The sequence below is a fragment of the Amblyomma maculatum genome, chromosome 4 (assembly GCF_055883805.1).
Source record: "Amblyomma maculatum isolate TAMU_Amacu chromosome 4, ASM5588380v1, whole genome shotgun sequence".
Classification (NCBI taxonomy): Eukaryota; Metazoa; Arthropoda; class Arachnida; order Ixodida; family Ixodidae; genus Amblyomma; species Amblyomma maculatum.
This window is the reverse complement of record NC_139347.1, coordinates 57,852,597-57,878,087: the sequence shown is the minus strand read 5'-3', so window position 1 is coordinate 57,878,087 and position 25,491 is coordinate 57,852,597. Positions and strand designations below refer to the sequence as shown.

The 25,491-nt window shown below is 46.3% G+C and overlaps 1 protein-coding gene across 1 annotated transcript in view; it reads left to right on the top strand.

Annotated features, from left to right (window-relative positions):
• Nucleotides 1–25,491, top strand: part of LOC146191138 (fatty acid synthase-like) — a 56,046-nt gene that overhangs the window by 16,800 nt on the left and 13,755 nt on the right. Inside the window, exons 9-22 of the mRNA XM_084600278.1 lie at nt 916–1,145; nt 3,818–4,021; nt 5,318–5,575; nt 6,298–6,514; nt 7,676–7,927; nt 8,791–8,830; nt 13,068–13,216; nt 14,339–15,563; nt 16,232–16,386; nt 17,934–18,143; nt 19,061–19,390; nt 20,827–20,946; nt 22,791–23,146; nt 24,199–24,552. Of these exons, the coding sequence (XP_084456404.1) occupies nt 916–1,145; nt 3,818–4,021; nt 5,318–5,575; nt 6,298–6,514; nt 7,676–7,927; nt 8,791–8,830; nt 13,068–13,216; nt 14,339–15,563; nt 16,232–16,386; nt 17,934–18,143; nt 19,061–19,390; nt 20,827–20,946; nt 22,791–23,146; nt 24,199–24,552 (4,100 nt within the window). The remainder of the gene's footprint in view (nt 1–915; nt 1,146–3,817; nt 4,022–5,317; nt 5,576–6,297; nt 6,515–7,675; nt 7,928–8,790; nt 8,831–13,067; nt 13,217–14,338; nt 15,564–16,231; nt 16,387–17,933; nt 18,144–19,060; nt 19,391–20,826; nt 20,947–22,790; nt 23,147–24,198; nt 24,553–25,491) is intronic.

The window sequence follows — 25,491 nt, the reverse complement described above, 5'->3', positions numbered from 1 at the left end:
ATGAACGTGCCTGCGTGGCCTAGGGATAACGTGAATGCAAAAGCTGTGGCAGGCTGATTACCCTCCCATATGAAAGGGAAGGTCCGAGTTGGCAGCTCCTGCCGAAAGTAATGTCAGAAAGCCCTACGCCCAGTTAGTGCTCGGCCATGTCAGCTGCCAGCTACCGCCTCCCACGACCACCTCCTCCTCCTCCTCCTCCTCCTCCACCACCACCACCACCCTCTCCTCTTCTTCTAGCGGTTGCTAGGCAACGGTCAAGGTCAGTGCGACCACGGTCAAGGTGCGACCATGACGAAGGTGCGATCAGGGCGAAGAGGCGAAGAGGCTGGCGTAGTATAGCTCTCGCTACAAAAACAGGCCTATTCTGCGCGATGTCAGTGCGTGTAAAGAATCGCCGGTGGTAGAAATTGCACAAAAGGCGTTTAATACAATGCCTGTTTCTGTCGTTCTTCTATTTATTGCCCTCCATGCCTTTTTAACAGTGAATTACATTTGTTCGCCGAAAAGTGAGACAGTTGCTGCGCCTTCCATTACCTCAAAAACAGAAGGTAAACTTGAACTTGTTCGATCCCGTCAGATGTGCGGTGACACGCTAGGCTCGAAAGCAGTGCGCTGATGCCCTTCGCTGAAAACAGGTCGAGAGAGAAAAATAACATTTATTAGCACCCGTTAAACGGTTGACGAAGATCCCAGGCGCAGCTTGGTGCCAGCCACGTTTGTTATTGTGGAGAATGCCTCACTGGGTCCGGTATACGTTAACTTGTCCCACACTGTCTTAATAGGACGTAAATGTTTGATAACGTAGCTCGGGGAAGGGATTTCATCACTGATAAGCCTACTAGTTAATGCTCTAATTGCGCTGTCTCGCATCAAGGCCAGTCATATTGCATTGTCTGCGATGAATGCTTTGTCTAGGACTAACATGGCAGGAGGCTGCACAGCGTTGCCACAGCGACGTTGTTCCAGCCTGCCACAACGCCGCGGACTCGGTGACGGTGACCGGCCCCGCACAGGCTGTGACCAACTTTGTTGAGGAGCTCCGGGCTGAAGGTGTGTTCGCCCGGGAGGTTGACAGCATGAAAGTGGCATTCCACAGCCAGGACATGAAGAATATCGCACCCATGTTCCAGGAAGCCTTACAGAAGGTGAATACATTAGGCATAAGAAAGCTGTGATTAGGTACGGCTTACATTTGCCTCATTGGACTCTGGGAATTGGATATATAGGGCTTGAATCTATAAAATATTAAATGGTGAGCCATGAACCAAAAATGAATCAACATTAAAGCCTTGTTAAAACGTTTCTCATGATTGATTCCCTAACTGCAGAAGGTTATCGCGTAACTGGCGCAAAACGTGTGATGCATGCTGTGACAATGCTGAAAAAGCATGAGGAATGGTCGTAATAAAAATGGGTTCTGCATGACGTGATGAGAAATCCCGCGAATAACACGCAGTAACCATGTTAAAAACACGATAAAAGATGACTGGTTTCTTTATTTACTCATGTAATAAATACACAAATGAATACCTAGCGCTGAATAGCGACACCGCACTAAAATAAATCCTTACACGCGGTTTATTACGAGGGTTTATATGCAGAATAAGAAGCCGATAGAAATTTTTGCCGCATTAATTGAACATGTTTTCAATCCCACCTCTCCCACATAAGCTGTTGGAAGAACCGCCGTTTCCTATTTCCGCTTCGCAGAAGTTTAACGGACCACGGTGATATCTCTGAGTAGCGATGTCAGGTGTTGGTGACGCCGTGAAACTTCTGTTAGTGTTGTGAAAAAAAAAAAAGACAATACTTTCAATGACGTAAATGACATCCCTCCCGCAGTCCACATGGTGACTACTGAACTTTTTCTTGGTCGTGCTAGGCAAAGGTTAGTGAGGCTGGGTCGTAAATCGCATGCTAGCTGTGAAGCGGAGACGCTATGAATGTGCCAGCTGTAGTTGCATGGTCCTAGTAGATATCATGAGAGAGAGAGAGAGAGAGAGAGAGAGAGAGAGAGAGAGAGAGAGAGAGCACTTAGGATATGTGGAAAGCAAAGATGTCTGCACACTTTCCTTGTCAATTTATTCCTGAAGTTGTCAACGAAATTTGTCGTCTTCTGCCTTGCTCCGAATTAGGTGTGTTCAGCTTTCCACGTCTAACCTCAAATGACTCGAAAGGGAACAAGCTTTTGTGTGTCCATTTCAAGCAGCGTAAGATCTCAACTTACTTAAGCATATTGGAGAAGCTATCGGTTGCTGCGTTTGGAAAAACTTCCTTATTTCTTAGATTGTGTAGGGAAGCCGTTTCAAACATACGTTGCCTCAAATGCTTCTTTCTAGTCTAGAAGTCCAGACGCGACATTATAGGTACGTTGAATATAATTCTTGCGTCGCCTTGCCTCGCTTCAAATTGTGTTGCTTTCGATCCTTCTTTCCTGAAACCTAGACAGGTCCGAAACAAGAGTGATTGCTCCTGCATCCACAAGAAAAAGGCACTAGTGGTTACAGTACGTGATGTGCGAAGTGTTCGTGCATCACGGGACTGGGCCTGTGAGGCAGTCTTGCACGCGCTACAGAAAATAAGTAAGTGATTGCAGTTAGAATTACTCCATGTAAAATCGAACTGATTAAAATGGGCAATTGCAGCTCAAGAAAAGTAACTAAAAATAGGAGGACACTTAAGCTTCGCTTTAGGAGCAGACGCGACAGAGAGTGCACTCATTTCCTCACTTCTAATGCTCGCACCTTGGCATCCAGCCTTCGCTTCAACCATCCATAGCTGCCTCTTACCAAGCGTTTTCCGCCTCCTTGGTTTCCGTCTTACTGAGCCTCTTTGGTAGTCGAACCCTGCCATCACGCGATGGCCCGTCCTCAAACGAAGGCCCCACACTAATACACGCATCTGGTACAATGCCACACCACGTTGCCGCAGTAGTACCAAACACACGTGTTCAAACTCAGCGACACAGACACGAAATTATTCGTCTGCACCACGATGGTTAGATTCCCTAATCACCAATCACTACTCACTAATCAATCAATCACACTATCTGCCATCCACAGTCAATCAACCAACTGGAGTGCATATCACATACACTCCATTTAAGGCATCCATCATTTCTCTGATGAGTTTTTTTTTTTTTTTACTCGTCCTTGAAGTAGATGCGCAGTTCGCACTAGAACGTGGTGACGTCACCTATGTTGGTAGAGACCTATCAGGTGGGAGTTCCGGTGGCTTCCGCATCAGCAGCAATCAAATGTTTTCCCCGGTACAGTTTTCACTTGTAATTCAAGGCTCCCTGTCGACAGCTTTTTGGCGCTACGGGATCAGTCCGCTTAATCTGCAGGTGTTTTCTTGGGAGCTGTAGTCGGGGCTTCTAGTTTGGAACCACAGCAAACCCGACTCAACTTTTCAGTAATAAGCTATAGTGCACCTCCTGACTAGATTTCGATGTCATCGCTACATTCCAGGCAGCATGCGTGAGGCAGAAAAATCTGGCAAAATCACATTCTTACGTCTGCATCCCTCCTGCAGCCTTTTTTTTTTTCAAAAGAAATAATTGATTTCGGCCTCAATTATTTTTTGTAATTATTTACCGGTGATCAATTACAAAAATAATTAAATTACACAAATTGATCCTGTTGGAGAAACTAATCGGTTGATTGCAAAATTGCACGAAAATGTAATTAATGGCGAGTAATCGGTTACAAGCACTCTGGTACGTACAACTCTGCTGACAGATCATGAAAAAAAAAAAAAGAAAGTAACTGCCATAACATTACTGTATTTCGTCATTTTTTACTCTTCCCCTTCAAAGGTACTATCTGAAGCAAAACCGCGCAGCAAGCGTTGGATCAGCTCGTCTGTGCCAAAGGACCGCTGGCATGAACCCGAAGCCAAAAACTGCTCGGTGGAGTACTTCGTCAACAACCTTGTTGCTCCGGTGCTCTTCCACGAGGCTCTTTTACACGTGCCAAATGACGCCATCGTAGTAGAGGTCGGGCCTCACTGCCTCCTGCAGGTCAGTATGAAGTTAGACTTTTCATGCGCTGGAAATCTACATCCCTATATTTATGTCTAATATTTGGCGAAGCTTCTGAGGTACTTTGCGGAAAAGTGCGGCACTTGGCGCCTGTCTTACTGAGAGAGGGGACACACATATAGCCTTATTTAGCATTCTTAATATTGGCTCCCCTTTATAAAGCGCCTACGACGGTTTCTTGAGCATTGACATCTTTTTTGGTGATTTCGAGATGAGGGAACAGCATCTGAAAAAGAAAAAAGGCACTAAGGTATGTTGCAGGAATCAGTTCCCCAGCCCACACCCATTCTTCACACCCAATCTACATCCGCAGTTTTGCTCGTATTTCTGCTGGGGTGTCCCACCCATTTTTGTTGGCTTTGTTCAGAGAACGCTGCTGCAATGCCTCACTTTTTTTTTCTGAGCTTCGAGTTCTAAACACATCGCACGGACATTGAAAGCTAATTTTCAAACTATAGATTTGATTAGGACGCTAAATATGCGATGAGGGGGTAAAAAAAAAGTTAGGGCAATGACTCCCCTTGATTGTATTTCGCTATGTAGTATTTTTAGGGCGAACAGCATTAGCTACAAATCCGTACACTATTGCGTATTTCAAGGCATTTAAAAACTGCTTCCCGAATGTCACGCTGCTAAAACTGGTGATTTTGTCGTCCCGGAAGGATGGCGGGAAACACATCTAGCTAACTTCCTACCAACGGCCACTTTTCACTCTTATTTCTTTCGATAAAAAAATTCGATGCGAAACTTTCTCAACGTCACTTCGAAGTCACATTTAACATCTTGGATTCGAATTATTCTATGTATTACAGGATCATTGACCTTTGTTTTCTGAAACAAAGCTGTCAGCTAATACACTTGCGATCACCTAATGGTTTCTTCACCCTTAGGTCGGGTAACGGAACCCTCACTTATCCAAGTTGTGCAAACTATGGAAGATCCGAGTCCAAATGCTGCACCGTATATATTCTGTGTATGTGTATATTCTGGCAATGCGCCACCATGGATGCGTTCTGGTATCAATTTATGTGGTCATCATGTCATTTCTTCGTATGGGTGCTCATATCCTTGAATGAGCACAATCTTTTAATGCAGCACACTCTTAACATTCGGTCTCTCGATTATTCTTTTGAACCTAACTCCCCAAGAACCCAAACAGAGGCCGAGAGCAATCCCTTCCCTTCAATAAAGGCTTCATTCATTCATTCATTCATTCATTCATTCATTCATTCATTCATTCATTCATTCATTCATTCATTCATTCAATCTTCACAGCCTATCTTACGGCGTGCCCTGGGTCCTGACGCCACCTGCCTGGGCCTGATGAAACGTGATGAGAAAAACCTCTCCTTTTTTCTCAAATCGCTGGGAAAGCTGCACACCCTCGGAGTGCAGCTTGACTTGTCCTCGCTGTACCCGCCAGTGCAATTCCCCGTACCTCGTGGCACGCCAAGCATCGGACACCTCGTGAGTTGGGACCACTCGCAGAGGTGGACCGTTCCAAAATGGAGTGACTTCGCTAATTCGGGACAGGTAATGCGAGCGCCTCCAAAGTGCTTTTACTATGAAGTTTCCAGTTAAATTTCCATCGCGTATGGTGTAATTTTATGAGAATATGCCTATTTCGTCTTTAACTTGCAGCAAAGTCCAGGCGCTGGCGGATGTCATAGCAGTAAATTTTGATCCCACCTTCCCCCCCTCCCTTACGGCGCGGTCAGGTGTCCACAGAGCAAGTGTGACAGATACTGCGCTTTTCCTTCCCTGTGAACCAATTATTATTATTATTATTATTATTATTATTATTATTATTATTATTATTATTATTATTATTATTATTATTATTATTATTATTATTATTATTATTATTATTATTATTATTATTATTATTATTATTATTATTAATGTTTGAAGATATAACAAGAATGTAAACTGAACTCAGTTTTGTGCCTTTTACACTGAGCAGCTCATTGCGCCTGCGTACAAAGTTATCCCGATGCAGGATGATTGGTTGGTTTGTAGGTTTTAACGTCCCAAAGCAACTCAGGCTATGAGAGACGCCGTAGTGGAGGGCTCCGGAAATTTCGACCACCTGGGGTTCTTTAACGTGCACTGACATCTCGTGCTTGATGATTGTGGGAAGTAGGGCAGTTAGGTTTTCCGTACTTGAAGCCCGTCAGAAAAGAAAATTTTCTTGAATACGATGACGTTTTCCTCTGTTGAAGGCTTACCCATACACTTACCTTACTTACCCATAGTTTTCAGAGGAGGTTGTCGATGTAAGCCTCGACGGGAATGACAGAGGCGCCTACCTGGCGGGCCACCTGGTCGACGGTCGCGTACTTTTTCCCGCTTCCGGTTGCATGGTGCTGGCTTGGAAGTCAGTGACTAAACGTTGCGGCAAGCCCTTTCACCAGGTTCCAGTGATATTTGAGGACGTCACTTTCCACAGGGCTGTCACCTTGCCAAAGAGAGGTGAGTCTCTTTAGAATTCGAACGCCTACTTTCATGTCTCCTTTCTTGAAAGTCGGGCGAGCTCCTCCTGATGCACTCAGCATTGCTCGCAGGCTACGCAGAGTCACCCGCAACGACCGGTATAGGGTTGCCACCCCATCTCGTTTATGTGTTGCAACAGCCATTTCTACCATTGCGGTGGCCTAGCTAGGGTTTAAGCAGCCGCCTTTATTCGGCAGGTGCGGGGCTCGATCTCCCGTATCTCCTAGTGGTACTCACCCCTGATGTACAATGGAGTATATGCTTTGTCCTGGGGGTGATGTTCGGTTTATTGTGGTTAAATTCTGTGGAACCGTTGTTCGACCACAGTGTGCGTAAGAAAATATTTTGTACGGTATGATGCGTTTTCGTAAAAGCTTCTCTTACACCTATAAAATCTACCATCACTCTTTCAATCACCCATAAACACACCTGGAACATCTGCCCGGACCTATGCTAAGAGAATACTTCCTTTGGCAATAAAGAGAAAATTGCCGCGGTAGGCGGCCTGTAAACCTTCCTCTGCGTCAACATTGCTGCCGCGGTAGGGGTCTCCATCACGTTGCTTGTTTCGGCTGCTGCTTTCCGTCACCGATGAAGCTGGTGCTCTTTGTCGATGCATTTCTAACCACATAGGCCACAATCATTTATTAGTAATCGCGATTCCTTCACGAATAAAATGTGCAATGATGCTTGAATTTTGCCATGAATAAAAATTGCTGCAACTATACAATTTTTTTGGTCGAAAATATAATGTCAAGACAAGCCGAAAGGCTGTGGTGCATGTTTAGCATTGCTTAGTTTGCATATCTATTTAGTGGAGGTCATATATCCTTTCTCCTGGAGATTTAGGGTCGCAACTGCATTAGTTTTATCAGTGAACGATTGCCTACTGCTGGGATTTAATTCCTAAAATCAACGAACAAATAAGCACCCACAAAAACACCATATAAACTATAGTTGATGTTACCTGCGTCACTATCAAAATATAGGATTCGAGCTCGACATGACTCTTTCCATGAATTTTTTTAATATGCGTAGCTTCGGATATCTATGGTCAGCAATGGGGCTGAACCCACACAATTAAATTATGAAGCTGCGCACCACAGCTTCAGCTGTTAAAACCGAACTTCTTTGCCGCAGGCACGGCGCGCTTTCTTGTGCACGTCATGCCGGCTTCTGGAGATTTCGAGGTTAGTGAAGGCGACTCAGTGGTTGCAAGCGGTCGCATCCGAATCACCGAGGCTGGGGAGATGGTTCTCGACAAGGAGCCACCAGGTGCATCTACCGAGACAGTATACGATCTGGACAGCGAGGACATCTACAAAGAACTGGGGCTGCGTGGCTACGGTCACCATGGAGTGTTCCGGAGCATCCTGAGCGTCGACTTGCAGAGTTGGTCATTTTACGTTTGATGCCTCTTCCGTGTAGTCTTATGAGGTGCCAAAACAAAGACTAGCAGGAAGTGATCTGTGTTTGGGTTGGTCTGGAAGAAGAGCGTAACAATTGCCGTCATATTTTGAAATAGCGATCAATTTCGCAAGAAAAGCATTCAGAGTAGCCTATGTGCTTGACCAAAAGCAGTTGTGTTTTGAGAAAAATTTCGCTTTATTGATTTCAATACTGACAGTTTCGTGTTAAGTTGCTATGAAAAAAAAAAAAAAAAAGCTTCCGTTGAAAACTGCTCACAAAAAATGTGTTACTTTTTTCAATCCCTGCTTAACAATGAACTCAAAACTTATGACATATACACACTAGATTGCATAACTACGGGACAAATGAACCGTTATTTTGGCCACCGGACATTTATAAAGGTGAATAGAAAGAACGTCATAAGCAATGCAAATGCCTCCTTTCGGCTGTGTGGGTGCATTTAGCTACATCTTTATTGTGAACTAGGAAAGAAAGACAAATATTTAGAAAATCAAAGAGAGAGAGAGAGAGAGAGAGAGAGAAAGGGGGGGGGGGGGGGGGGAGGGGAAACTTCAATTATGCCAGAGAACATGCGTCCTGGTCAAGGGAAGAATCATGCAGTACAGTACTCTATTTAAAAGAACGTGAATTGAATCTAGAGCAGACAGGATGTTTGAAGTCGTATCTATACCTCACGCAGATCAGGTAGTTTCGAGGAATATAATGCAGGTGCGAATAATAATTTCTCCTCTGTACACACGTTGAGTCCTCTGTACAGGCGTTTGTACAGGACTCATACGCCTCTCTGCAGCATAATACCAATACTTACTTTATTTACCATATAGGTCCACACGGCAAGCTTAAGTGGACGGACAACTGGGTGGTGTTACATTTGGGGGTCGCGAGCGCCGCTGCCACCAGTTGTTACATTTGAGTCGCGTGGCTCTGGTATCGCACCGCTGCGGCGCGCGGCCCCTCGGTAGCGTTGGCCTGGCGGCTCCGTGGACGGCGGACGGCATCAAAGGTGCCAGCAAAGACGAGGCGTCTTTTAACGAAACAACCTTTACTACAACATCGAGAAGATACGGGCAGAGAAGCTGACCCGGAGAGAATACAGACACTCTCACACAGCTGGTGTCTAGCGTCGTGCCAACGGCGCGTCAAAGTAGTCTCTATCTCAGCGGAGTCGGCCGCTGCTTTTTATAGTTTTTCCAGTTCACATGGAAAGGGTAAACCCTCACAGGAAAGGGAGAGCCAAACATGTTGGTTCACGACGAATGACTCAATCGCAGGTGTTCCGACCTCATCTCCTCCACCTCCTGCAGACAGGAGAGGGCGACGCACTTTCCCTCGATCTCCAGGCTTGGCCAGCTTGTGCACACACACGCACGCACACACATTTGGCGCGTGGCAGGAACACGCTGAGACTTGTCGGCGGGAGGAAGCGTTGCGCGGCCGATGAACGGCGTCGAAATGGCCGATCCGCTCGCGGTTCTGCCTGTTGCTATGCGGTGGCCGCGTCAGCTGTCCCACTCGTCGGTGGAGAAACGTAACAGACTGCCCCGCCGGGAAAGGGAGATTCCGAAGGGCAGGGGACTGCATCCGCTGTCCGGAGGGATCGGGATGTTGCTGCTAGCCGGAGTCGTCCGACTCAGCTTCTCTTGATCCATTCAGCCTGAAGAATTCCTTGACAAGTCCGGGTTTCCAAGGCACTCTGCAACTTGTCTTCAGGAGAGATTTCTGACAACCCACAACGTCACAACCACGCTAAAAACTCAACCGTTCAGCCAGCAAGCACGGCACAAACTTCACTAAGTTATGCCAGACTATTTCCCTCTTATGCACCCATCTACATTAAAGGGCAGCTCAGCAGCACTTGGAACGCGTCCACAAATTTGAAAATCGGGCTTTCAAAAACGTCATTTCAAACACAGATAATCAATACAAATGTTCAAAATCCTATCTCAGGAAGAAAAACACCAACTAGTGAATACAGGCTTCTTCTCACATTAGGGGCTCCGACTTAAGCCATCGGCGTTACCGTTGAGATCACCTTTTTCACTAAAGCTTCGGTTGTCCGTTTCACGGAGCAACCTTACCTTCCTGTCTCTGTGCGAAGAAACACATGAGCATAAGTCGCTCACTTTTCTAAATAACCTATCCCTCTCCTTACGGGTTGCGCACCAATCACGCGATTTCTCGGCACGGGCGCATTTGTGCCGTTGGGATAGTCGCTTTCTCTTTCGCGATGGCTTACACTTGCTCCATTCTTCCTCGCGCCTGCCTTTCCGTTTTTTCCTACGGCAGCACTGGAACACAGGCTTTCTGCTTTCTTGTTGCAACCGTTTGAGCTTGCTCTCCTTACGACGGCAGCAATCTTTCTCGTGCCTGCCCCTCCGCGTTTTTCGGTGGCAGCACTTGAATACTCTAGTTCCACTTTCTTTCGGCGCGAGCTCTGGCAAGCTAGCGGTAACCGGAGCTAGTAGGACACCGGTGTCGTCAAAGTGGTCAAAGTGCGGTGCCGCGTCTGCATCGAGGCCAGCAGCGCATGACTCACCTTCAGACAAGTCCGAACAACAACTGCTCACGCCAGTCGCGTCAATCCCCCTTCTAGGCATTTGCTCTGGCGGCTCGCCACTCAGTGCGTCGCCTCGCTCAGAGCTAACCGGAGCACAATCAAGCTCCTTCGACAGCTGGGGCGCTTCGGATTGCGCGAGGGTCATAAGTGGCACGTCCGCGTTCGCACTGGGGTTGCTTTTCTCGTGAACACAACCTAGCGTGGTATCGGGGCACGAACAATTCTGACTCTGCTCTGGTCGCTCGCTGCCGCCTTCGCAAGTCTCGCTCTCTACAGCGTACGCGCACACCTCGTCGGTCTGCCCTGGCTGATCACAACTCGCGGGCTGCTCAGTTTCGTTGATCGGCACTTCGTTTTTCTGCGTGCCCTGCTCTACAACACAGTCGATTTCGGTGACTGAAAGTTTCTCCTTTTCTAGCTCATTTCCATCTCCGCCAAGCTCTACACAAGCTTCTGCTTTCGACTCGAGAGACGGTTCAGTTACTACCAGTTCCCCACACTCATATGATGGAACTGTATCTCCTGCAGCTACTTGGGTCGGCGTGCAGTTCACCTCGCTTAACGGCGTCACTTCGGACTTCTCACCGATTAAGCCTGTGCTAACCGTCTCAGCTAGTGGCTCGACTAAGGTAACACGATGCTCTTCTGTTAGAGCCTCGGTCGGCTCGCTACTGCGGTCACATTGCTCGGCCGCTTCCCCAAGCTGTTTCTCACAGTCCCATGCAAGTTCGATTTGCTCCGGAACTTCCGCACTGTCTAGCCATTCGCTTACAGCGGCTTTCAACTGATAGGCCAAATCAAAGTATGCCGTGTTACAATGTTTCTCGCTCTCATATCTTTTCCGAAGATCCTGAGGCGTTATCTGATATCGTATCAGCAATGACTCTTTTAGTGCATCGTAATTTTTCAAGCGGTTGCCAACCAATCGCTTGATTTCTTCCGACGCTTCAGCGGAGAGAAGAGCTACCAACTTCTGCGCCCAACCATCTCGCTCGAAACGTTTACTTCTGCAGATATTCTCGAAGTCTGCCAAATACTCGGCCACATCCTCGGCAATGAGGAACGGTGGCGGACCATCTCGCGGTATTGAACCGTTACACTGAATGGCATTGCAAGCTTTAATCCTTTCCGCGCTCCTTCTATGTGCTGAAATCTCCAGCTGCATCAGTTTCCTACGTTCACGCATCTCTTTCTCGTGACGTTCCCTGCGTTCACGCACCTCTTTCTCGTGACGTTTTCTACGTTCACGTTCCTCTTGACGTTCGTCAATGATCTCAAGGCATTCCAAAAGCTCGTCATCTTCAGCTTCCAACGCAAGAATAGCCTTTAACACTTCTGGTTTTCTGAGTTTGTCTGACAAATTCAGACCCAACTCCTCCGCAAGCTCCAGCAATTTCGGTTTGCGCAACGACTTCAAATCCACATTCATGGCTGTTCCGAGTGCTGCCTTCTCTACTGCCCACTATTGCCTTGCTGCCATTAACCCAGCAACAACGACAACACAATTACCAGCTCTGTTCTCTACTTAACAAAAGCCTGGCAAAACTCAGTAGAAGAAAGTCCCGCACTCACCAAACCTCGCAGCCAAGAATCCAACGCAGTCGTTCCGCTGCAGGCAACCAGTCATCACACAGGGCTCGTTGCACTGCTCCCGCCTTTTCCGCTGAGCTGCTTTGATTCACGAGTCACGCCTCGGACATCTCCGCTCTTCCCATCAGATGTTGCACCTCGGTCAGGCCTGGCTCGTTTCACCGACCACGGTCACTGCTTGGTCGTCCTTGTCTCTCCGCTTTCCGCTGTTCACCAGTTGTTGGACGACGGTATCGCCTGGCTCGTCCCTCCAACCACGGTTACGGCTTGGTCATCCCACCGCTGCCACCAGTTGTTACATTTGGGGGTCGCGAGCGCCGCTGCCACCAGTTGTTACATTTGAGTCGCGTGGCTCTGGTATCGCACCGCTGCGGCGCGCGGCCCCTCGGTAGCGTTGGCCTGGCGGCTCCGTGGACGGCGGACGGCATCAAAGGTGCCAGCAAAGACGAGGCGTCTTTTAACGAAACAACCTTTACTACAACATCGAGAAGATACGGGCAGAGAAGCTGACCCGGAGAGAATACAGACACTCTCACACAGCTGGTGTCTAGCGTCGTGCCAACGGCGCGTCAAAGTAGTCTCTATCTCAGCGGAGTCGGCCGCTGCTTTTTATAGTTTTTCCAGTTCACATGGAAAGGGTAAACCCTCACAGGAAAGGGAGAGCCAAACATGTTGGTTCACGACGAATGACTCAATCGCAGGTGTTCCGACCTCATCTCCTCCACCTCCTGCAGACAGGAGAGGGCGACGCACTTTCCCTCGATCTCCAGGCTTGGCCAGCTTGTGCACACACACGCACGCACACACATTTGGCGCGTGGCAGGAACACGCTGAGACTTGTCGGCGGGAGGAAGCGTTGCGCGGCCGATGAACGGCGTCGAAATGGCCGATCCGCTCGCGGTTCTGCCTGTTGCTATGCGGTGGCCGCGTCAGCTGTCCCACTCGTCGGTGGAGAAACGTAACAGTGGCCTTTCTCGACGGCATGTTGAAGTTCTGCGTTTTTCTTGAGCCACTGCGCACATTGAAGGTGTTTACGAATATTCAGTCATGCCGGATCGATCCCAACCTCCACGCTAAGGTTCTTCAGGAGGTCAGAGGAGCAGGTTAGTGCTGAAAATCTACTGTTTTTCATCGCAAATATTTATAGCTATCAGCTTTGCATGGTGCCCACCTAAATAAATAAATTAGAAACAATGCTTGTCATAAGATTTCAGTGAAGCGAAGAAAGTACGCATTAGGAAGCTTTACTGTGCGTCCCCTGTGGTGTGCACAGTCACGAAATTATTTTGGAGGAACATCCAGCCCTTTGCACGTATATATTTGACTATTACAAGAAGCATAAAAATACTACTGAACACCTCCTCATAGATGCGCATTATAAAAAAAAGATTAGTGGTTGAACGTTCCACGCAGTGAAAATCGATATTGGTGGAGAAATGAAAGTCCGCGCATATTACCAACCGACATGATTTATTTACAACATTCTTTTGCTCCTGTGAATCATACGACAGCTGAATGAATAAGTGTATGTTCAAAATGGCGGAAATCTTACAGAAATTGGGTTCCTAATCATTATTTCACATTTTCTTTGAAAGTAGAAGCTCATTTTATACTTTATGATTTTTATTTTATGCTCATGCAAAAAACTGGACAAGATGAGAAAAAAACACTTCCCACAATTCTTCAACGAACACATTCCTTTCCATCCTCGCCTACTTCTATAGGAGATGACTCACTTGTAAATACATCATGTGTTGTTGCATTCCTAAAAGAAGCAAGGTTTTTAAATGAGTTATACATTCTTTAACCAACTTTTCAGACCCATCACACGCATAACAAACTAAACCTCACGCTTGGCGCATGATGGCCTTAGTAGCCTATGTGCCATTCAGCTCAGTACAGGCGTTCAGTCGTGTCCGACTCTTCGTGACCCTATGGACCATGTCACGCCACGCTTTCCGGTCTCTCACTATCTTCTTAACATCACATAGCTTCATCTGCAATGCCTCGAGAATGCCATCTAACCATCGCGTTCGCTGCCTACCCCTTCTCCGGCGACCCTCAACCTTTCCCAACATCAAATCTTTCTCCAGCGACTCCTCTCTTCTCATCAGATGACCAAAGTAGCTGAGCTTTAAACCCCACTAAACTAAAGTAACTAACTGAAAGTAGAAGCATTGGTTCCTTTCGTGAGCATATACGTTGCTACGTTTTCTTTTGTGCAGGAATACAAGTTACTTATGACAGATGCCTCAATACGTGCCGTTCTGGAGGAGTTGTTATTCGAGGCTTGAAAGCCTTAATAGGACACCGGCAAGGCGTTTGCCAGAACCCGTGCCTTGAAGAGTACCGGTTCGTCCCCTACGTTGATGACGAGGACGCAACACTAAAGCGAGCGGCTAGGCTTCGAGAACATGTCGGAGTGTGTAACGCCATCGCCCGGCGCATCCTGGAAGGAAGCGGAGAAGAAATGATTGAGGTGTTTGAACTCTTAAAAAACTCCTACGAGGTCCCACAGGAAGTACTCAAGCGATACCTTAAAAGCAACGCGGAGAACAGCGGGCTGATACGCATCCTAGCCGGCATTCAGGCGAAATACAAAGATTCTGGGTCAACTCTAGTCTCTATAGTACAGTGGGCGCTGACAACTTACAGCAATGACCTTGACAATGACATCGTTTGCACAGCCCTTTTAGAAGAGGACCCCTTGAGGCATCTTCTAGACATCGCCGTGGAAAACACGAGAGGAAGGAAAATCCGCGTTTTGGAACTTGCTTCGGAAGGAAGTGGCTTTCTTTTAACCTCTTTTGTTTCAAAAATTATTTCTTTGTCCAACATATTGCTCAAGATTGAACACGTTGTAGCTCACCAGCGTCCGCAAGACCACATGTCGCAGGCGTTACCAGAAGGAACCGCAAAGTTGTCGTGGGATCCGGCATCAACATCTGGGAACAAACTACCCGAAGCTGAATTGGTCATTGCGCGCGTTCTCCCCAACGTCTCGAACTTTGTCGAAGCTGTGGCCGGACAGATGTCTGTGCAGTGTAAGAGGGATGGATTTGTACTCCTTTTTGTGCGCACTGCTCTAACTCCGGCCGAAGTATTTCTGGCGAAAGCTGTCAATGCTGTGAGCACAATTTACACCAAGGACACCGTTGTGTCAGTGCTTGGAGACCATGGGTTTCGGCTGGTGGGGCTGAAGTCTAACAGGTGGTGCACGCTGCTTTTACTTAATAAATGCACAGTACATCCAGGAGTATCGGAACAAGAAATAGTGGTAACAAAAAACACCACCTTCAGCTGGGTGGAAACACTGAAGGCGAAAGTTATCGAGTGCGGGAGGAAGCCTACAGGACGTAACTTGTGGCTGGTGGCGAAGGAAACTGGTATCAGTGGTGTCGTCGGGTTAGTGAATTGCCTTCGACGGGAAACTGGCGCTACTTGTATCAGGTAAGACTAGTAAAACTTCTTGGCATATTAGATTGTTGTTGTTGTTGTGGCTGTAGGAAGAAGGAAAAGAAAATGTACGGGCCTGCTACTGGCTCTGTAGCTGAGCCACCTCCGCTGCCTCGTGCAGACAGAAGAGAAAATAGAGAAGAAAGAAAAGGAAGAGGGAGAGAAAGACGCGCGCCGCAACAACAGCCGTCGTCCACCACCGAAACGGTGGCGGGTGCAATGACGGCATACAACAGATAAAATACGGGTGCAGGCTAGCCGCCGCCGCAAGCGGCGGTGACCAACCTGTCCCAGCCCCATCAGGGGAGTCATATTAGATTCAATATTTCTACGATGGCAAGCAGCTATAGTGAACACTGATCTGGGTACTACTTGGGGCATAAAACAAATAGCCGAGAGAAATGGAAACGCTGCTCTAGAATGGAAGCGTGCAAGTTCTTGCCATTTACAGCCCCGCACACGGCTTATTATTTATTCCCGTTTTTTTTTTTTTTGTAATAATTAACGGTGATTCTAGTGAGGACATATTTGAAAGCCATTAATTTTGAATGTGAGATTGGGTGGAGCCAGAACTGGGTCAGACTTCACGTTTTGGCAAAGACTTGACTGCGATGCAAGAAATTTTTGTACAATTTGCTTTTTTTTCACTCTGCCTCTATCAGGTGTTTGTTTGACGCAAGTCTTAAGAAGTCAGCCAAGATCACTGATTCCATTCTGAGCGACCCGGAATATGAAGCCTTGATAGAACTCGATCTTGTGATGAACATTCAGCGTGACGGAAGATGGGGTTCTTTCAGGCATCTCACCCTGCCTACACGTAAGTATGACTTTCGTTCTATTTGTAGTTGCGGTTATTATGCAGAGTTATTACGCAGAAAATTTCAAGTGAATATTAGAGTATCACGTCACAAAGTCACATGGTACAGCCAAGTTGCATGAGAATGTGACGTAGCTATGAGAGCGCCACGCGACAGGAGCGACTCCCGTCTATTCCTACACTGGCCAAGGCACTGCAACGAACGCGCGCCAAGAAACTAAAATTTCCACTGTGCGGCACGAGCCCTGGCCTGGAATCGGTGGATAACGTGCACCTATTGCGGTTACACTGCTGAAAGTGGAACCTGCTCTACAAATGGTCCCGGGATCTAAAATTCCTCGTATAAGCCTGCTTGGTTTCTTCAATAGGATGTGGAACACGGCAGTACGTACATTAGTATGATTCGTCCCGTTCTTCCACGTTTTTGCTTTCGGTCCCTATAGGTAAGGATTTGTATGAGCGACAGCATTCTCTTCTCTCTTCTAGTTAGCAACAATCGCTCTTGCTTCAGTACACCCTACAACAACAAAAAGAAAACACTGGTGCTTCCACAGAAATACTTTTTTTTTTTTTTTTTTTTTTTTTACAGCGTTATCTAGGAACTAAGAGATAAGGTAACATGTTACAGAAAGTTCAACATTGCAAGCACACTGCTTAGATAGCCTTTACTAATAACTGTAAAAGACAAACATGCTGCGTAGGGAACCCTGCACAGGTTCCCAACCAGGTAAAGCCAGCCAGGCTGCTCCAAGTAAATGACGAAGTATTACACTAGAACCCCCCCCCCCCCCCCCCCCAAGAAAAAAAAAAAATATCGCATAGTCGCCATATGAAGTGGATAGGCAACATGAATGTCGCACGATTGAAAATTGAATAAATTCAATTGAAATATTCATTTCTATTTAATGAATGGAATCAATTCAATTACACATTGCTATTTCTCGTACATCTCAGTACATTGAGAGCCGCATGAATTAATAACATCAATTATGTACCTAGGTATTTATTAAGTAATAAGTATTAATAAATGAGACATCTTGTTTTCTGACTCACCACAGTATATTTTACGCACCAAGAAATCTTTTTACAGGCTTTTTCACACTTTTTTTCCCCAGCACATTCAGACAAGATGCCGTTTCAAACAGAACATTCAGTCTATTGAAGCGCTTTATTTAATTAACTAATCACAAACGGTCAACTTCACTACTACATATTACACACTCATTAATGTGCTACCCAACAACATTAAATGATTTCACATTCGCCCATATGGAGCGACGTTTTCGTGCCGACACGTTTTGCGGGCGCATTATAATGAAGTCATAGAAGATACAAAAATTACAAGACAGAGATCAATCTAGTCTATTAAAAATGAACGAAAGCTAACAGAACTTTGACGGAAACGGTGTATGAGGGCGGAACAGGAATGCATTTTTTTTATTTATTCGTTTTCCTTTTCTTTGGTATGCCATCTAGCTAAGTGCAAAACCTCTGTCGAGGCGTGCGCCACGATACCTAGTCATAATACAAATGTACTTTTACCGCAGGTGGCGCCTCTAAGAAGTCCACTGAGCGCGCCTTCCTTAACGTCCAGACTCGCGGAGACCTCTTCAGCCTAGGCTGGTGTGAGTCACCGCCGCGCTATACCAACTCTTCGTACAGTGCTGGGAAGCTCCTCTGCGATGTGTACTACGCTCCGCTGAACTTCCGTGACGTGATGATCGCCACTGGAAAGCTTCTTCCTGGAGCCTTGCCCGGTGAGTGCATTTAGTAATAACCGTGAGCTCCCCTTATGTGTGAGCAAGGTGATCATTGTTTCAAAGTTTGCAAAATGGCTCGATGCACCGTTATCACAATGTTGGGGAAACTACTGAAAAAAGTCGAACTGCGTATGTTTGTACCTTGTCATGATGTATTACGGGGGTTCTCAAACTTTTTGCTTCGAGGAAATATAGTAGCCATTAGTATAAACTAAGGAACCCCCCCCTCCCCCCCCCCCCTCCCAACCTTCGTCACAATCTCGATGTTGTTTGTGAATAATCGCCTCCTGGTGGCTTTTTCTCCTTTGTTCGTTTCCTTGCTTTTGGCAAAACATTGTATTAAAAGCCCACCGCTCACCGACGCTCAGACATTTAAATTAAAAATAATATGCGGAAAATTAGTCGAAGGACCAACATTTCATTTCCCTCGCCCTCTCGATAACCAGTGGCTGAAGAAATGGCCTGATGGCGTGAAAGTGAGGAAAAAGTTTGTATACGAAAGGCTAAATATCTAAAATTGGTTTTGATGAGCTAGGCACCGTGCCTGATCCGAACATAGGAAATAGCAGTTCGCAAAACCCAGGTTTTGAACATTGGATAGATGCTGCAGCTGTGCGCTATTGATACACAAAGCAAAAGGGCAGTAAAGGCTGAAATTATGCCTGAACCTCTGTGTCACAAATACAATAGTCGTATTGCTTTTGCCAAGTGTTTTCTGTTGATTCATAAATGACCGCTGCATATTGAATGAAAACTTGGGATAGAAAATACTCTTCAATATTAAAAACTCCGAAAAGGTCCGAGTGCTGAGCAGTGACTGCTCCGCTAAGTCAGGCACGTTTTGCGCGCATTTTGCTCTCTTCGCACGGTGGATAATTCAGTGTCCAGTTTGTTTTAATCCATAAACCCTGCAGACGACGTGGCAACATCTGAGTGCCTGCTTGTCCTAGAGTTCTCGGGTCGTGACCCATGGGGACGCCGTGTAATGGGCTTGGTGCCTACCGGCGGTCTGGCTACTGTCGTTGCGGTGGATCCAGGTTGGCTTTGGGAGGTTCCAGATGCGTGGAGCCTCGAAGAAGCGTCCACAGTTCCGGTGGCCTACTCGACCGCCTACTACGCACTATTTGTCAAGGGCAACATGAGGCCTGGAGAGTCGCTCCTGGTCTGCTCCAGCAGTGGGGGCGCTGGAGTGGCAGCCATCTCCATTGCTCTCTCCATCGGATCCACTGTGTTCACCACCATCGGTTAGTACCGATTGCAGAACAGAGTGTCCACTGCTTGTTGTAGCGGTCTATATGAAGATTATTTCCCAGTAAACAGCGTTACAATCGTCATCGTTTTGTGACGTAACTGAAAGCTCCAGCGCTCATCGCTTGATAGCTTGATCAAAGTGAACGGCACTGTACAAAATCAGGATTTACACGTCGTAAAGAATACACCCTTAATGTACACAGCGCAGGCAGGCAGGTTTCCTTGTATGAACCATGGACAGGGCGCTACCTTGAATGTGTCCTGGGTTTAGCTGATCCACGCAAAAGGCCTGCAACATACCGGGTGTTTCAGCGAACACTTTCGAAAGTTCTTGTAGTTTGAAAATAAAAAAGCATGTTTTAGGAATGAGCTCTTAGCCGCGACGGACACATAGCAAAACTATTTAATCGATCTAATAATTAACTAATGCGCACTAATTAACTTTTAAATTAGTGCGATTGGTTAGTTAGTGCCTCTGGGGAGTCCGAAACCATGAACAAGACGAAACTATGCAAGTTCTTGGAAGGAAGAAAAACTCATCTTCTAAAGCCTTGCAGCGTGAGGAAATGCACAATTTTTTCCGTACAAAACCGAAACTAACCGAATATACGTGCAAGAAGCACGGTACAGATGCATCATCCGGTATCTGGTAACGACAAATGCAGTGGCTGCGATGCTCAGTTTTAACTTCAACCGGTATTTCGCCACGCCGTGCGCATTTTTTTTTCCCCATCAGAGCTTGGTGCCAGGGAAAAGCCAGCCATTGCCGAGCGAAACAAAGCTCTTGACACGTAACCTTGTAAGCAATTCGAATTTGGCGCCGTAGGCACTGCACACGTCCTCGCCAGAAGTCGTGTTTGTACCGAGCTTTCGGCGGATGCTTAGTTTTGGTTTCGTAGAAAATAAAGCGTCACATCTTGTCGCGCTGAACAGCATTAGAAAACGAGCTTTTCCAAACTGATATCGCAACTTCTAGCTTACTCCTGGCTTTGAACTCACCTTTGACAATAACCACACTACTGGGGTCATTTAAAAACATCAGTGCGTTTTAGTTAATCAGTTGTGTAATTAGAAGAGTCCTTCCGCAAACTGTTCGCTGCGCCCGAGAGTTTCTTACTGCGAGTACTTTTTTTTTTCCCTTGCTTTTTCCTCCCCCCCCCCCCCCCAAGAAATAAATAAAAGCGGAATGAAAAGGCGGCGTAAAGACGCTATCGCCTATACTAAGCGAAGTTTAACCTCCTGTTTTTGTTGATTTTAATCTTAATTTTCCAAACCCAGCATTTGAAGGATGCTTATTTAAAATATACGTCATCTGTGTGCGCAGCCAAAAACTTAATACAAAGGGAAAAATTATACACAAAATTTGTGAGGAGAGTGCCTTAATCTTTCGAAACACTGACTTATTTCCGAGTTGTCAAACCTTGCGCAGGTTCTGTAGATGAAGGTGAATTCCTGAAGCGCCGATTTCCTCAGCTTCGGGATCAGAACATCGCCATTTTGGATGACCAGTCCTTCGAGGATCATGTGCTCCAAGAAACCGGCGGCAAAGGTGAGATTATGTGTTGAAGGCAGTATTTAGACTAAATGGAAAGTGGATATTCACACCTAAGTCATATTTTCTTGGCACTCTGGTAATTTCAGTAAATAAGCAGGTGCCTTGGCACAAAGATGGCCACATTTTCTAGTAGTGCTGAAAATCCCTCTTCATTAGCAGTGTATTGTCGATTTCGGTTCATCATTTTCAGAATGCGCTTATCGGAAAAATTTTGGCAGAGATACCGAAAGCAAGCGGCTGTGAATATTAACCTCTTTGTTTCGTGGAACGTTGAGAGAGATGAGTAATTAGCGCAAGGTGTTTTCACTGTAGTAAGGAAAACGCGACTTTTTGTCATAAGAAAGGGGCGCTACTTTTCTTTATCTTCCGAACCAGAAATTTTGATCACAACTGATTTTGACCCTTTACAAACTGTATATTAGTAGCGCTATTTATGTTTACTTACCCTGCTTGGGTGCGATTCGGTTCAGGTCAACTCTGGATGTACGCATTCTGTGTTGCAAACCTAGGACGTTTCATAGCTGCAGTCGCGTATATGTTTGCCGGATCAGCTACAAGACCAGCACATGGATTAAGGTTGCTATTTCTGCGTGCTCAAAGCTGAAGCTAAAAACGTAGTGGGAAGGAGATCAAATCTTCATCTCTTGCACAGGAACCAGGGCAGTTGAAATAGTTTACTAGCTATTGGCTAGTGTGAAGTTTTTCCTTCTCACGTTTTTTCTAAATTTTCATATTATGCTCAAGCGTAATCACCCTCTAGTCTGAGGAGGCGTGGCCTCAAGGAGCCAAATCGTTTCAGAATAACTGAAATTGCTGAGGTGCGCTCGGCACCACAGGCACTGTAGCTGACCATATCATAGCGTTACTTTTTTCCTGCCACGCTCTAAGAGTGCGGCCTACAAGTCGGGATCACTGCGAAGGCGCTCGGTAACGTTATTAATATTCTATTAAATACGCTATACTCTCCAATAGTTACCTGTACAAGAGAAGTAATGGACGCAATTCTCTTTTTAAGAGTATTAAGTGAGTCACAGCGTCACACCCACCTATCCAGAGGAGTTCAGAAGGCTGCTATTTTTAATACGCTCGAGATTTAGCAGAACTTTGGTTATATTTTTCTCATTATGTTTATCACGATTGATTGATGTCCGGGGCCGCGACCCATGCACGTATAAGAGAGACTTAAAGCTTCGTTGTCATTATCACCACCACCACCACCACCACCACCACCACCACCACCACCACCACCACCACCACCACCACCACCACCATCATCATCATCATCATCATCATCATCATCATCATCATCATCATCATCATCATCAGCCTGATTATATACCCACTGCAGGGTGAAGGCCTCTCCCATATTTCTCCACTTAACCCGGTTCTGTGCTAGCTGCATCCACTTGACCCCGGCGAACTTCTTAATCTCATCCGCCCACCTAACTTTCTGCCGCCCCCTGCTACGCTTTTCTTCCCTTGGCGCGCGCGTTGTACGCGCGCTCAACTGCGGAACCCAAGGGAGCAGGTTTTATCCCTTCTTCGGCGGCCGCTTTCCCATAGAGGCGAAAAGCAAGATGTTCATGTATTGTGCCATATCCGTGCACGTTAAAGAGCCCCAGATGATCGAAATTTCCGGAGCCCTTCAAAACAGCATTCATCATCACCTTATTCTATTCGGTACTTAAACCTTATGAACCCAACCGAACCTATGGTTTCCTATGTCTTTCTGGCCTGTTGCACTCCCTTCGCGTTTCTTCACCCCTTCCAGAAGGGGTAGCGAATCCAGCTATATATCTTACTAACCTCTTTCCATTTCACTGTTTGTCATGTTTCAGGCGTAAATCTAGTGCTCAGCTCTTTCTCCAACGGAAAGTTCCGGGCCAGCCTACGCTGCTTGGCGAAGGAAGGCCGCTTTTTGAATATCGGCGGGTTCGATTTGTCTGAGGACTGCTCCTTAAGAATGTCTGCGTTCTTCAAGAGTGTCTCTTTCCACGGAATCCTTCTGGAAGCACTGCACGGCAATGATCCCTTCATTGCCGAAGACAAGCGTCGAGTCCATGAGCTCGTCCGAGAAGGCATCGCCTCAGGTGTTGTGCGGCCGATGGACACAAAGTGTTACGGATGGCGCCAGGCTGATGAGGCCTTCAGTCACATGGAAACTGCAAAGTGTACAGAAAGAGTTGTGGTTGAGGTAAGTCGCGCAGTATGCAATCATTCTAGGGAAATATACGCGGAAACATTTGGCGGAGATTCCATGGTACAACTAAAAACATTATGCTCCACCTGATCAGTCTGGTATAGAAGGATGGTGTTTCCTTTTTGGATTCCGGCTTTCGCTAATGAAACTGTAGATGGAGCGAAAAACAAACATACAAGCAGCTTTTACGAATCACACATTCTGCGTACGTACAGAGACAGATTTGTTCTTTATTTACTCCTGGTAAGCTCAGTAAAGAGAAGGAAGGAAATAGCAGGAGCAGTTAGTCATTTGTAGTCGAATATACACAAACAAATAAATTTTAATCTCAGCTTTCAAATTAATGACCTCTCAGGTAAAGAGAACTGAGTACATTATGTTTGATGCCCTTTCGTATTTAGGCAAAATCAGTATACGTACCCTTTTGAAAGGTACGTGTTAGTGGAAAGAGATTACCTATAGACTTCATATGCTCGCAGTCAGTCTGCACTTAAATGTAACCTGACCAGATAACGATACTGTCTCGGATGAAGGGAGCTCAATATACCCCTGTAAAATGAGCATGGTCCAATGAAGGCTACTGCACATAGAGTCTGTTTTAAAAGTTATAAAATTGAACTGATATAAAGTAATTCAAAAGTATGCAACAGGGGGCTCTTCTCGAAGTTGTGTAAATGCAAAGTAGTGCACAGCATTTAGCTCCTCCGAATTTTGCAATACGGTTTGATCGTCTTTTAATTTTGAGTGGTGGACCATATTACAGACAGACATTGCATCTTCCCACAAGATGTAATTTAATAGGGTACCTGGTTTCTGAGCGGGTATTCACATTCCTCTATGTTTTACTCTTGTAACTGTCATCTTGATTTGACGACTTTGCTTTCCTAAGAGTTACATCAAATCCGATGTTTACGCTGTGACAGTGCGCTGCTACATCGCCGAGTGACAATGTATTGAGCTACGCGCGGCAGTCCACCAAAACAACTGTTTGCTCTTTCGTAACGTATATTTGAGAGTTAGTGACATTTTTTCTTTTTTGCGCGCAGGTACGTCCAGAAGAGAGCCCACGCAAGACATGTTCCGCCTCACCTGTTACCATGAAGGCCGTAGTGCGTACGTACTTCGATGAGCACAAGTCGTACATCATTTTTGGAGGGCTGGGCGGCGTCGGCCTGGAGCTTACAGACTGGATGCTGAGCCGTGGCTGCCGAAGGATCCTGCTCAGCTCCCGATCGGGTCTGCAGACAGGATACCAGCGTCGGTGTTTTCTACGGTGGAATCACTTTGGAGCCAAAGTAGTGGCGACACAGGCGGACGTCTCGACCGAAGAAGCAGTTCGTAGGGTCATTGAAGAAGCCTCCGCCTTGGGACCTGTCGGCGGAATTTTTAACCTCGCTATGGCAAGTGAAGAAATGTCACTCATAGTCGGCTTTCTTCTATGCCGACGTCAGCACTTCACTCACCTTTACTCCCGAACAGCACACATCCGTGAAGCCAAAATATTTTTCATATGCAGCTTTTGTTTAATCAGCGCAGCATGTATCGAGAAGCATTCGTAGTATAACCGTGGAGTCACTCATCGAAAGAAGCGCTTTTTTATTTTGAACCTGCTATCGTTTATTTGCTCTTGTTCTGTATATCGTGACAGGAAACTCACATAATAGTTACCATTGTTATTGCGTAACTGTTCGATAATTCGTATGCTAAATGTTACCTCGAAGAAAAAAAAGGCCGGGTTTAACCATGCTAAATCTAGTTAGGTGATGCGAAAGCGTCGTTTCGCTTGGTTTTGCTTTGGCTAGGCTTTAGGTTTAGACACGGGCAGACATGGTTTTGAAGCGATTGGCTGAGACTATTGGGTAGAGAAGGCCGTCAACTACAAGGTGGAACGCGTGAAGCTGTATCTGCCCTTCAAACGTCAAGTGGTGGCACATAGGTGGTGCCATGGTTAAGCTATATAGCCGCACGGTGACATCTGGCTTGTTCAAGGTTAAGATGCCTGCGAGGCTCACATTGGCTGACACATGGCGTAATGAAGCTTTCGCTTCAAAGTTAGCCGATGTTCACCGCTATACATGATGAACATAGTCAGCTGCTGGTGTTCTCGATCATAAACAGCAGTTGCTTCGACTTTATATCCAAAAATACGCCCTGGTCATGGATCTGTATAAAGATAACAGTGGATATGTCATGCACCATTCGAAACATTGCCTGGCATCTATCCTACCATAAATCTAACGGCAGATGTTCCTGCTCCAGTGGGTCAGGTTCTCTGGAGGTCGACAACTAATGTCATGGGGCTGATGCACGTGAAATACGAAAATTGCTTCAGATACTTA